This window comes from Eurytemora carolleeae, unplaced genomic scaffold (genome assembly GCF_000591075.1).
Source record: "Eurytemora carolleeae unplaced genomic scaffold, Eaff_2.0 scaffold2208, whole genome shotgun sequence".
NCBI classification, from domain to species: Eukaryota; Metazoa; Arthropoda; class Copepoda; order Calanoida; family Temoridae; genus Eurytemora; species Eurytemora carolleeae.
In genome coordinates, this window is record NW_019402153.1 from 1 (window position 1) to 12955 (window position 12955).

The 12955-nt window shown below is 30.9% G+C and overlaps 2 protein-coding genes across 2 annotated transcripts in view; both read left to right on the forward strand.

Moving 5' to 3' along the window:
- Window positions 1–1031: 1031 nt before the first annotated feature.
- On the forward strand, window positions 1032–1932 carry LOC111718008 (uncharacterized; the record flags this gene model as incomplete). The annotated part of the gene is made up of 2 exons (XM_023493478.1): window positions 1032–1660; window positions 1742–1932. Coding segments are annotated over 2 exons (820 nt in total), but the record flags the coding sequence as incomplete, so codon positions are not given.
- Window positions 1933–2013: 81 nt separating this feature from the next.
- The window catches only part of LOC111718009 (uncharacterized), a 16162-nt gene continuing 5220 nt past the window's right edge, over window positions 2014–12955 (forward strand). The window contains exons 1-3 of the mRNA XM_023493479.1: window positions 2014–2062; window positions 2378–3379; window positions 4667–4719. Coding sequence (XP_023349247.1) covers window positions 2014–2062; window positions 2378–3379; window positions 4667–4719 — 1104 coding nt within the window. The remainder of the gene's footprint in view (window positions 2063–2377; window positions 3380–4666; window positions 4720–12955) is intronic.

Genomic DNA, 12955 nt, shown 5'->3' on the forward strand with positions numbered 1-12955 from the left:
TTCCTGCTGAAGCTATCAGAGATCTACAATAAGGTGTCCACGGATGACGATTAATTTGATTTGCATGAGCGCGGTGGTTTATCCCATTATACTAACTGTAATTAAGATGTTTAAATAAAAAAATTATGATTTTAAGTTTTTTTCTAGAAGATAATCGCATTTTTATGTTGAGACGAAACGGATCTGTGAAGACGACAATTTTGCTCTAAAATCTGTTTTGCGGCATGCGCGCAATGTAAACACTGAAGTAAAATTTGAATCACGGAACTTTTAAACATGACGACAAGAAAGAAAACAGAGTTGTTTGCTATCGGCCAACCTTTAGAAATGTTGCCTTCTTCTGTATTGCCTACAGCAGAAGATATTTTGCGAAAATACGGACAATACGGATTATCGGAGAATAAGGGACACAGATCAAGTATTGAAACTTTAGTTGGATGTAAGCAAAAAACAGGTTCAAGAAGTTTAACTTGTACCCATACAGAGTTAGGAGGATGCCATGCATAAAGCCCTGCTTGGTTGCTGCCATAATAAATCCATGGTTCAGATCGAACAGCGAGCAGTAGTTGAACTAGGTAAGCTGGTTGAATTACTTTCTGTGCTAGTTCAAGTTTATAACTTTATTGTCATGACCTCGTTCTTACATTTTTATAAATTACCCCATTTTCACTGCAAGAAAAATTATTTTGCAAAACGGGATGATTTTTCGATTTTTGTGTTCGGATATCTGTTTTTATTTTATTTTCAAGCCCAGAGGAATTGGGAAATTTTTAGCAGGTAAATAAAAGCTTGGAGTTTAATTTAATTTACATTTAGTCGAGAAAGATATGAGAGTTCAAGAAAAACCTTTTCATTTTGGAGTGTTTATGTGATGGCCAAACCCTCTTCCATTTTAATTATATAAAATATCCAGATTTCAATGATTAAAACTAAAAAATTGAAACTGTCAACAATTAAAAAACTTTGGCTTTTAAAAAAATCCCTACTTGTCTGGAAATAATTTCTTTAATTAAATTATTTTCTTTTTACAGAACAGAGGATGCAAAAACATCAGATCTCAAGTTCCTGGCAGATCAGAAAAGTGACAGAATTGGGAGAATTGGTTCTGAAGATGATAAATATAAAGAAAAAGTCGTTCTGAAGCGGAAAAGAGAAGATGAAGAGGTGGAAAGAAGATTGAAAGAGGAAGCAAATAAAAGAAATCAGTTCAAGGTTCATGACATTGAATTTATTGCTGATGAAAACCAGGAAGAAATTGTTGCTCCATCTTCCAAAAAAGCTCGAAAACTAAAAAATGTCGATCTTAATATAAATGTGAGAAAATGGATTCAGGAAACCTCGATAATCTGTAACAGATACAGAGTCGGAGTGAGACCTCAAACTGCAATCCTTGCTTCAGTTTTTAATCATTCAAATTTAGACCTTGACCAGATAAATCTATCAAAGTCCTACGTCGCCAAGGTTAGACAGGAAACAGTTAAAGAGGATTCAAATTGTATTCGAGAAAACAACAAAATGTTATTAAAAGACAATCTTCTTACAATTCATTTTGATACAAAGCTTACATCAGAGATTACAGACGGAGTAAACTGTGTCAAGGACAGACTAGCTGTTTCGGTGACTAGTCCAAATTTTCCAGATAATCAAGATATTCTTCTAGGTAAATTTACATTTAACAATTGAAATATTTGATAATTCTTGAAATAAAAATCAATTTTTGTATAGATAAAAATATATTCAGGCATTATCCCAATTGATAATGGAACCGGACAAGTGCAAGCAGAAAATATTTTACAGCTTCTTCAAGATTGGGAAATTAAGGATAACATTGTTGCAGTTTCAACTGACACTACAGCATCAAATACAGGAATGATAATTTTGTTAGTAAATTCCAAGAACTCAGACATTTCTTTATTTGCTGGAAAAAAATGACTACTTCCATCAAACTCTATTGTTAAAGATTTATATAGAAAATTTAAAACATAATCAAAATATCAATTAAAGGACGTCTGAATGGTGCCATCGTCATTTTGCAACAAATGCTTGGAAGACAGGAAAACAAGTTTTATTTTAAAATATTGGCAACTGTTTAATTTAACTTTTTAACAAAGTTTTGAATTAACACTTTATTTTGTAAAATATTAGATTTAATTTGCTATGGATAAATTATAGAAATTTCAAAAAGGCTTTTTTTGAAAACTTGTTCAATGTTTAAGTTGTTGTGGTTAATGTGTCGCCATCATTCTTTTGAACGACATGTGTTCTATGCATTCAAAGAAATTACAGGAAAAAAACAAAAATTATCAAAAACTATTTTTTTAAACCTGAAAATGCCCTCATTTCTTAAAACATTATTGGTGAAAATTATGTTTTTTAGGACTGGTAACAAAGGGACCACAAAAGCAGCTTTACACCAAGCTAAAAAATAATTGGTTAAAATTCAGACCTAAGGTTGAGGAGAACTTTCAGCTCGTGGTTAAGTTCAACTATGAAACTTCAACTTTAGTAGAACAGAACTTGGCTATTAAAGCTAAGGACTACTGTGAAAAAATGATGTTAGAAAGAAAGTTTCAGAGAGGAGATTATGAATACTTAAATAAGCTTATCTACTTCTATCTAGGTGGAGAAATCCCAAACTTCAAATTCAGGCAACCTTCGGCTTGTCATGAGGCCAGGTTTATGAGTGACAGTCTATATATCCTTGTTCTTTTCATGACATCAAATATTTTAGAACTTTTAGATGAAAGCCAGATTGAAAAATTCAAGCAGCTTAGCAATTATATAGCACTATTTCATGGACCTAACTTTTTAAGATGTGGTCTCACTGAACAAGCTCCGAACTTGGATCTAACTCTTGTTAAAGAACTACATCTGTATCGTAGCATTGACGAAAAAATAACCGATTCAGTTGTTAAATCTATCAACCTGCACTCCTGGTATTTAACGTCAAATTTGGTTGTTTTATGTCTTGCAGATGCAACCCTTCCCTCAGAGGAAAGAGAAAAGGTAGCAAAAAAACTTTTTGAAACTGAAAAACCTGCTGCTTTTGAAAAGATTAAGCCAAGTCTACCGGAACTTTCTCCAGAAACGCAGTTGGTTGATTGCGTAGGTCCCGATAGCTGGTTGATTTTTGACATTTTGAATCTTTATGACAATGAATGGCTTCAAATTGACGCCGAAAACTGGTCCTTCTTTGGGAATTATCGAACATTCGAAAAGTTTGCGAAAAATCTAAAAAGTATTAATGATTTTGCAGAAAGAAATATCCGTCTTATTCAAGATTTTGTTCTTTCTTCTCCAGTAGAGGATAGAAGACAAAACAATATTATGTCGGCAAAAAACCATAGACAAATCCTAACAAAAACATTGACCAAGGAAAATACAAAAATATTTCATTTTATTTTTTATTCAAATTGTATTTTAATATCATTAAAGCTTTTTTTATAACTAATTCAGCAATGAAAATGTAAAAAATTTGTATTTTCCTTAGTCAAATCTTAAAAAGATTTAAATTTAAAATTAACAACAATTGTAAAATAAATTGATGTAATTAATTAAATTAATTACAATGAAGGAACTGTAAGTGTAATTTCAAGTGACCCTCCAATCAATAAAGTTTTTCTCGGATTGAAAGCACTTAATTCTGATAATTTCAACGTTTTCCTGCAGCAGAAATATGCAAGTCCCATGTTTAGAGAAACCACAATTTTAAAAATATCATTTTTTTAAAATAATTTATACTGGATCTGACAAAGCTTTTAAGGGTACTGTGTAAATTGGCATTACCATCTTTGCATGAAGGGTTATTTGAAATTACGCTTACAGTCCCTTTAACAGTTAAAAACTATTGTAAATTATGTATGAAACTATGAAATTATTGTAAATTATGTATGAAATTATGAAAATATTGTAAATGATTTATGATTAAATTAATGAAAATTAGTCCCAAAGATTAATAAATGTAAAAATAAATTTTATGTCTTACAATTTTTGGAAAAACGAAGTGCTNTATCTATCTATCTATCTATCTATCTATCTATCTATCTATCTATCTATCTATCTATCTATCTATCTATCTATCTATCTATCTATCTATCTATCTATCTATCTATCTATCTATCTATCTATCTATCTATCTATCTATCTATCTATCTATCTATCTATCTATCTATCTATCTATCTATCTATCTATCTATCTATCTATCTATCTATCTATCTATCTATCTATCTATCTATCTATCTATTTATATATCTACGTAGATATAAATCTGTTAAATGTACAATTGATGAGTTTTCCAATATTCCATATATATATATATTCTGTGTTTATTCCAAACATACACAGTGCATGCACAATTTAGATTTATACCATTTTATATATTTTTTCTTTTTATTTTGTATTTCCATTTTTTTCCTGTTGAGATAGGAATTTTCATATCAGGTTAACATATTGTCCTTTCAATAAAAATCTGTTTTTTTTCGAGAGCGGGATCCAACATTTTTTGTTTTGTTTTACAGTTAACTTATTCTTTTCTTTCCTTTATAAGTACTAGTAACCAATTTTTCCATTGAACTTTTATTTGCCATGTTTACGGACAAATTTTCATTTCCATTAACCAATTTTTAGATTTCCATTAACCAATTTTTAGACATATCTATTTTTCAGATGAAACACCGCTTACTCTGGCTGCTGCACATGGCCATTCCTCAGTTGTGGAGGTAAAATATATATTTTTTACTAAAAAAAAAGTTTTTTTTTAAAGAGACAAAAGACGTATTTTTAAGTAACTTCCAGAAATAAAGTGGCATGTCTGATTCACAACGGGATCCTTCATAACTTTGACTGGTTAAGAATAAATGAGATATCCATGTAAATGTAAAATGAATAAACAGATGAATATGAATACTGTTTTATTTAGGTTTTAACCCCTATCATTTAATAATTTAAAGTTGTCCCGCCATGCAAAGATGCCCGATTCACAACAATACCCTTGAAACATTTTCTGACTGAAAATTAATTAATTGATTGTTAATTAAACAAACAGACATTAGAACTTTATAAATATATATTATTTAATATAGTTTCCTTAGTCTGTTGAAATGTGTAATGCACGTTTATAGAGAAACCACAATTGAAACAAATAAGTTTAGGGGTGAATGGATGTCTGATAGACAAAGCTTCTAATGGTTCCGTTGTGAATCGAACATTTTCATCTTTGCATGAAGGATCACTGATAATTACACAGTCCAATAAAGTAAATTTTCGATATTTTTTGTTTTTATATTGAAATACAGTTTTAAACAAATACCTTCTGTGGTGTGATCATAATTCCTTGAAAAAGTATATTTGCTAGATGTGATACAAAACTCTGTGTAGTGATTATAATAGAATTTAACACAGAACTTTGGAGACATCGAAAGAATTGATAAAATCTTGTTTTTAACCCTACTGTTAATAATGATTTGCAGCTCTTTAAAACTGTTCCCCCAACGGAATTGAGTCTTGGCCACAAACTCTGATTTTCTAATTCCTTTATTTTTGGAACCCAATGTCCAAAACCTTTGATATTTCAAACCTAAAATTATTTGATCTAACAAAAGTCATCGTTTACGACATTGGAATCCAAAGATATAGGAATAAGAAAATCAGAGTTTGTGAAAAAAGACTCAATTCCTTTTATGGCTATTTATTTATTCATACAATTGCATTCCTACGAGATTTAGGTATAGCATTAAAAAATTGTTATGACGACATTTTACAAGTTCTTTTGATGTCTTCTAAGTTCTGCGTTGCACTGTACCCGGCTATCCACAGAGGACGAGACTTCAGAGACGACATAAATTATGTAGTCTGTTTCTTTTATGAATTAAAACCCTTTTAATTTCAAAACAGAAGACAAAATCCAGCCTCAAAGGGGCTGTAAGCACATTTTCAAGTGACCCTCCAATCAAAGATGGCAATGCCCGAAAAACAACGATGCCATTGAAAGGGGAAAAACTAGAAAAATAGAAATAAACACTTTTAAACCAAGAAAAATGACAATATATTTCACATTATTGATCAAATAAAGGTTTTAATTCTACTTATTTGAATCGGGCAAGACTTGAAATTAAGCTTACAGTCCATTTAAGGTCTCTTAGGCCGGGGGGGGGGGGGGGGGGGTGTGATCCATTAGTCGGGAACTCGAAAAATAATAAAACAGTTCACAGAAAAGCGCTCAATCTTTTAGACCCTGTCCCCTTGCAGTACATTGATATAACAAACAAACACCGTTTAATACGGTGTAATGTAACAAATATGATATTTGAAAAAAGTTATAATATTTACATCTTTCCTCTACTATAAAATAAAGCTCTAAGGCCAAAATTATAATTCTTATCTCAAGTATACATACGTAACTTCTAAAATAATGCAAACTTGTAAATGCAAACTTGGACAAATAAAATCAAACGTTTAAAATATAGAAATGATTTATCATACATTTCCCATATAATGAGTTTTTAAATTATTTTAGAAAAATAATCTTTTCCATAAATCTTTTGAATCCTTCATGTATCATTATTGACTACCTGAGGCACCCACTTTCACGTGCCTCCATTTCCCCTCCAGATCGTGCCTCCTCGGTCCCCCTTGGTTCTACCTTAAACCAATTTTAGAATGAATTTATTACCGCATACTAGTCCTCTGTACCCACTGTACAACTTGTTCCAGTCCAAAACAAAGGCTTCAAAATTTCGGATTTGTCAAAAAAAAAATCTTTTTCGATTTTAGATTTAATAAAACTCCTAAAATAAAATATTCTCTAAATACAAAAAAACGTGTATTTGGAAATCTTGATAGCACTCGACGTTTTGCAAGTGTTATGGGCTTTTTCTGCTTTTCCAATTTACTAAAATATTTTAATGTAAAAAGGAGTAAAAAGAAGAGGCTAAAGCCCCCCCCCCACACTCTATTGCTTAGTTTCACTCGAAGGAATGGGGGGGGGAAGATCAAATGAAAGTTTGATTTAAAGTTAAAACAATAAACAATTAGTTTAATAATCAAACTCAAGGTTTCAAAACCAATTTAGGTATTTAACCTTATTTATATCTTGTAATTCTGATAAATCTATCAGAGACTATTTCTGTTGAAACAGAAGAAACGTTTGCTGCGTTTTCTCCTAGATTTCGTAGATCTTCAGTGTAATCAGGCGATTCTTTTATAGATTGAAATTTTAGACAATAACATTTTCTTTGACAAAATTCAGTCTTTTTTTCCATCTCATTTTTTTTTTACCCATTTTCACCCCCTCCCCCTTCGATGGAGTAGGGGGCGCCCTGTGACCCGCTCCCCTTCTATTTTTGCCACTGATTTATAATAACGTGCATATTGAATATGTAATAATTAAAAGAATTAAACATATGATGAACTACACGTGACCAAACCATATCAATGAAAGGAGCAGCTGTTAAAGAGATAACTGCCCCCTATCCCCCCCCCACCCATCTACCCGTGATAAAGGGTTAACCCTGCAGGGGGGAGGGGGATTGGTCAATTAATCGATCCACTGGAATACGATAAATAGAGAATCCCCCCTGTATGTACAGTAATACATCTATAGAAACAAAGAGTTATACTAACGGTCTGTTCAAATATCCTTTAACTAATTACTGATATCAACAAAATAAATCAAGAAAATAAACAAACTTTCTGAAAAAGCAAAAAACTAAAAACCAAAAATGACAAAATATTGCAATTGGTCAAACTTCAAAGGTTTTAAATTTGACTTTTTTTTCAAAGTACTGAGTGTTGAAATATGCAGCAGAATGTTTACTGAAAACCTCATTTCTCGCTCTTGGCTGCAAAAATTAAAACTAGAAGTTATGAGGTCGCAACATCGTACCAGTTGTTCTGTACAAGCAATCCTTGTTCGAAAAATACGTTTAAAGTAACGAAACTGATATATAACCATAGAGAATAGAATATATAGAGAGGATTTAAAAGAATCTCTCGGTATGAATTTTTTCAGTCCCTTTCAGCCTGAAAGGGAGTTCAAAGTGTACAAATCATGTAAANGATAGATAGATAGATAGATAGATAGATAGATAGATAGATAGATAGATAGATAGATAGATAGATAGATAGATAGATAGATAGATAGATAGATAGATAGATAGATAGATAGATAGATAGATAGATAGATAGATAGATAGATAGATAGATAGATAGATAGATAGATAGATAGATAGATAGATAGATAGATAGATAGATAGATAGATAGATAGATAGATAGATAGATAGATAGATAGATAGATAGATAGATAGATAGATAGATAGATAGATAGATAGATAGATAGATAGATAGATAGATAGATAGATAGATAGATAGATAGATAGATAGATAGATAGATAGATAGATAGATAGATAGATAGATAGATAGATAGATAGATAGATAGATAGATAGATAGATAGATAGATAGATAGATAGATAGATAGATAGATAGATAGATAGATAGATAGATAGATAGATAGATAGATAGATAGATAGATAGATAGATAGATAGATAGATAGATAGATAGATAGATAGATAGATAGATAGATAGATAGATAGATAGATAGATAGATAGATAGATAGATAGATAGATAGATAGATAGATAGATAGATAGATAGATAGATAGATAGATAGATAGATAGATAGATAGATAGATAGATAGATAGATAGATAGATAGATAGATAGATAGATCTAGATAGATAGATATAAAGATAGATATAATAGATATATGTTAACCCTGTCAAGGTTCTAATTAGCAAGAATGAGTAGAAATCTGAAATTTGATAATACAATATTTCAGATTTGACACCTTTAACTAGTTTACTGTAAAGCGTTTACAAATTTGTTTATTGTACAGTTTGTACAAATTAGTTTACTGTACAGCTTGTACAAATTTGTTTATTGTACAGTTTGTACAAATTAGTTTACTGTACAGCTTGTACACATTTGTTAATTATACAGTTTGTACAAATTAGTTTACTGTAAAGCTTGTACAAATTAGTTTACTGCACAGCTTTTACAAATTAGTTTACTGTACAGCTTGTAAAAATTAGTTTACTGTGCAGTTTGTACAAATTAATATTTTTCACTGCATGAACCAGGGTATATATTTTGAATTTTGCAATAATTGAGATAATTTTTGATGCTCTGGAGAAAAATGGAAAATTTGAAATTAAAAGAAAAATTTCTTTATCCTGAGTTTAATATTTTTCACTCAAAATTTCATAATTGTCACCTAACATTTTATATTTACCCCAATTCAGCAAATAAACCCCAAAAAAACTTCTTGGGAACTTAAATGATTTTTGACGAAGGCAAGGGGAGCTTGGGGGTAGTATACACCCCTTCATTGTACACTTCACTCTGGACTAACCAGAGTGAGAAGCATTCGGTTTCTTCTATTTTAAATTAAACGTGTTTTGGTCTATGAGGCAACAATCTTTTAATTTACGGATTTGGTGTTCTATATTTTTCATTCAAAATGTATATGCCGACAAAAAAAGTATTTAAGAAAAAAGGCTAAAAAATTGTGTTTAATGGGTCAAATTGTGATCGAAAGTCACAGTTATCGGGAGTATTGTCAAAACCTTTAAATCCACGTGACTTTCATTTAGACTTATTATGGCCTCAATTATAAAATTAAAATGGGAATTTAAAAAGTCCTGATTTCCTGGAAGCAAAAGTTCTCATGGAAAAGTCCTAGAACTTAATTAGCCACTTCTTTAAGAAAGAGAATAAAACTTCAATAATAAACATTCAATAACTTTATAACCATTAATACGACATTGCAGTATATAAAAAAATCAAATTTTAATTTTTTAAATTTCCAGGGAGTGCGTGCGTGGTATAAGTGTTAAACAATAAACGTTGATGATCTTTTTGGAAGGATTGGTTTACATGTAGAGGTGGGGGTGGAGGAGGTGTGCAGGGGGAAGGAGAATGAGTACTGGGGGNAGATAGATAGATAGATAGATAAATAGATAGAAAGAGAGAGAGATAGATAGATAGATAGATAGATAGATAAATAGATAGAAAGATAGATAAAAATAGGTAATCGCCAAAAAAAAGTTCTTTAAACAGGTTTTCCTAAAATTTGGGACTAAAAAAGTTGTCTGGAAGAAAAGTCCTAATCTGGAAATTAAGTCCTATCATTTTATGACATTTTTTCCAGGACTTTTTTACAATTCTCTCGAAGAGCAAACTTATTTAGTAACATGTAAAAAATGTAAATTTTTATATTCTAAATTTCGCGTAAAATTTATTTAAGTTTCATAACTGTTATGTAATAAATTTTCGTATTTTATATTTTAGTATTCTAGACAATTCAGGGGCGGATACAGGGGGTGGCAGAACTTTTGCACCCCCAGACAGATTCAGGGGGGGCGGTCGTAGTCCTCCCCCCTGAGATTTCAGAATAGCTTCTCAATAGCACTTAAGGGAAAGAAAACCTAGTGCAAAGGAGAAAAAATATCTAGCTTAAAAAAATGTTCGCATCACTATAGTCAATAGAAGTTATATTTCCATTTATTGATAGCGCCGATTCAGTAGAATAGACAACAAACACATGACTGAACCCTGATTGGATCAGGCGCTAATGGACTCTGCATACAGGAGTGGCATTCGGCGAGTTCGTAAATATGGATTTTTTTGTTCCGAAATATCACCCCCCCTCACTTAAATCCTTTATACGCCCCTGACAATAGTTACTATTTAGCATGAATGCTATGATTTCTCTAGAAGTTCTGTTGTGTGGCATTATAAGAATTAATGTCAATTGTGTATTTGATTTTGAAATATTAGCATATTTTCATATTTTATATTTTTCATTCAACTACAAAGCACGAGATAATACAAATANTTTAATACTTTAAACTTTTACGACAAACTTCCTTTTAAATATAAATTTGGCTTGTCTGTCTGTTTGTTTGTTTGTATCCAATAAACGTCAAAACGGCTGAACCGATCAGGCCCAATTTTTTTGTGGGATCTCACGTGATCCCAGGGACTAGGTAATGAATGATTAAAATATAAAAAATTTGTGTTCAAAAGTTTTTTTTATTTTTGTAAAATTTTAAAATACGCAAAAAATATTATGAAATCCGCAAACTTTTTTATTTCTTTTTGTTTTATACTGTACAAAGATAAGATGCTCGCAGATAAAGCCACAAGTTAAACTTGAAATAGAAGATGCGCTCCTAAAAGCCGAGAATAGATAAATATTCCTAAGTTAAAGATCTACATATATGACATACTGGAAATTTGAAATTCAATTAATTTTTATTGGTTATTAATGAATTATTGATTTTTCAAATATACATGGTTTCGTAAATATGTTTTCTATATACCTACCCCCTTCCCCTGATCTCTATTTCTTCCCCCCCCATCCTCCCTCCCTAATTATCTCTATCCCCCCTAGCCTCCTCTCCCATTTCGTCTATTTAAAGACACCACTAATCAGTCTACATGGGTGGTGCATGTCTTTATAGAGTGGGCGGAAGTGGTGTCGTTTATTGGACGGGGGGGGGGGACTAGCGCCTCCCCTCCCAGGAGGAAATCATATTTTCGTATCCGCGGAAAATAACAGGTTGTATCCTTAATGGTGGTTAATTATATGAATCAAATCAGAAATGAGAAATCAGAGTGTAGATCACTCAAAAATATTGTTTTGAGTTTCCGATTTGGATTTGATATGGCTGGATCAAGATGCAATATTGAAGGAGGGATGAAGGAGGTATAAAGGGGGGGGGGGGTTAAGGCTGTATGTATAAAATGCCTTATTTTTCACATTAGCTTTATGTGAGGTAAATAGAAGGTAGTTAAAGTAGTAATAATTTAAATTTTAAAAATAAAGATGTGTATTGATTTGTTTATAAATGGTAGAACTCAGGGTAGTGGGGAATTGAAAAAAAATTCTTGAATAAATGTTGATAAAAAAGTTTCAACTTGTCGGTGGTAGTGAGGGTAGTGGGGAATTGAAAAATAAATTATTGAATAAATGTTGATAAAAAAGTTTCAACTTGTCGGTGGTAGTGAGGGTAGTTTAAAATAAAAAAAAAATTTTAAAAAAAATGTTGATATATAGATTTTAAAAAGTCGGAGGTAGTGAGGGTAGTGGGGAATTGAAAAATAAATTATTGAATAAATGTTGATAAAAAAGTTTCAACTTGTCGGTGGTAGTGAGGGTAGTTTAAAATAAAAAAAAATTTTGAAAAAAATGTTGATATGACACTACCACCGACAAGTTAAAACTTTTTTTTCAACATTTATTCAATAATTTTATTTAAATTAAAAGCTACCCTCACTTCCACTGACTTTTCAAAATCTTAATTTCAACATTTATTATTTTTCTTTCATTTTCAAACTACCGTCACTTCCAAGACAAAAACTTAAGCAAGTCTGAAAGAAAAAAAAGAGGCAATTTAAAGATTTTTAAAGTTGAATTTCTTGCTAAATATATTTTTTTTATCATGATTTTACAAAAAAATCTTATACTTTTATAAGAAAAGTATCTGCTTACACCCTTACATACCTACGTTAATAAAAAATTCACCTATTTTTCAGCAAAAAAAGGCATTTTATACGTTCACGGGTTAAGGGGGGATGAGGTTGAGGTATCATTTGAGAAACCCGACCAAAAGTAATAAAATATAGTAAACATAAGTTGATATAAAGTTATAAACACAATTTTTCAAACATTCGAACAGAAGCCTTCAAAGTTTTGAGCGTATAAAAGTTTATTAAGGCCTAATTAATTGTTGGAAACAAGTTATCGTTTCAAAATATAGTAAAAAGTTTAAAACTGTTTTAAGAAATTTTTATTATTTGAAATATTTGAAACTGTTTTCAGTTTGATCAAATAAACTATACACTTCACACTTTCAATTGTATATAGCTGATCAAGTTTTTGACACCTCTCCCC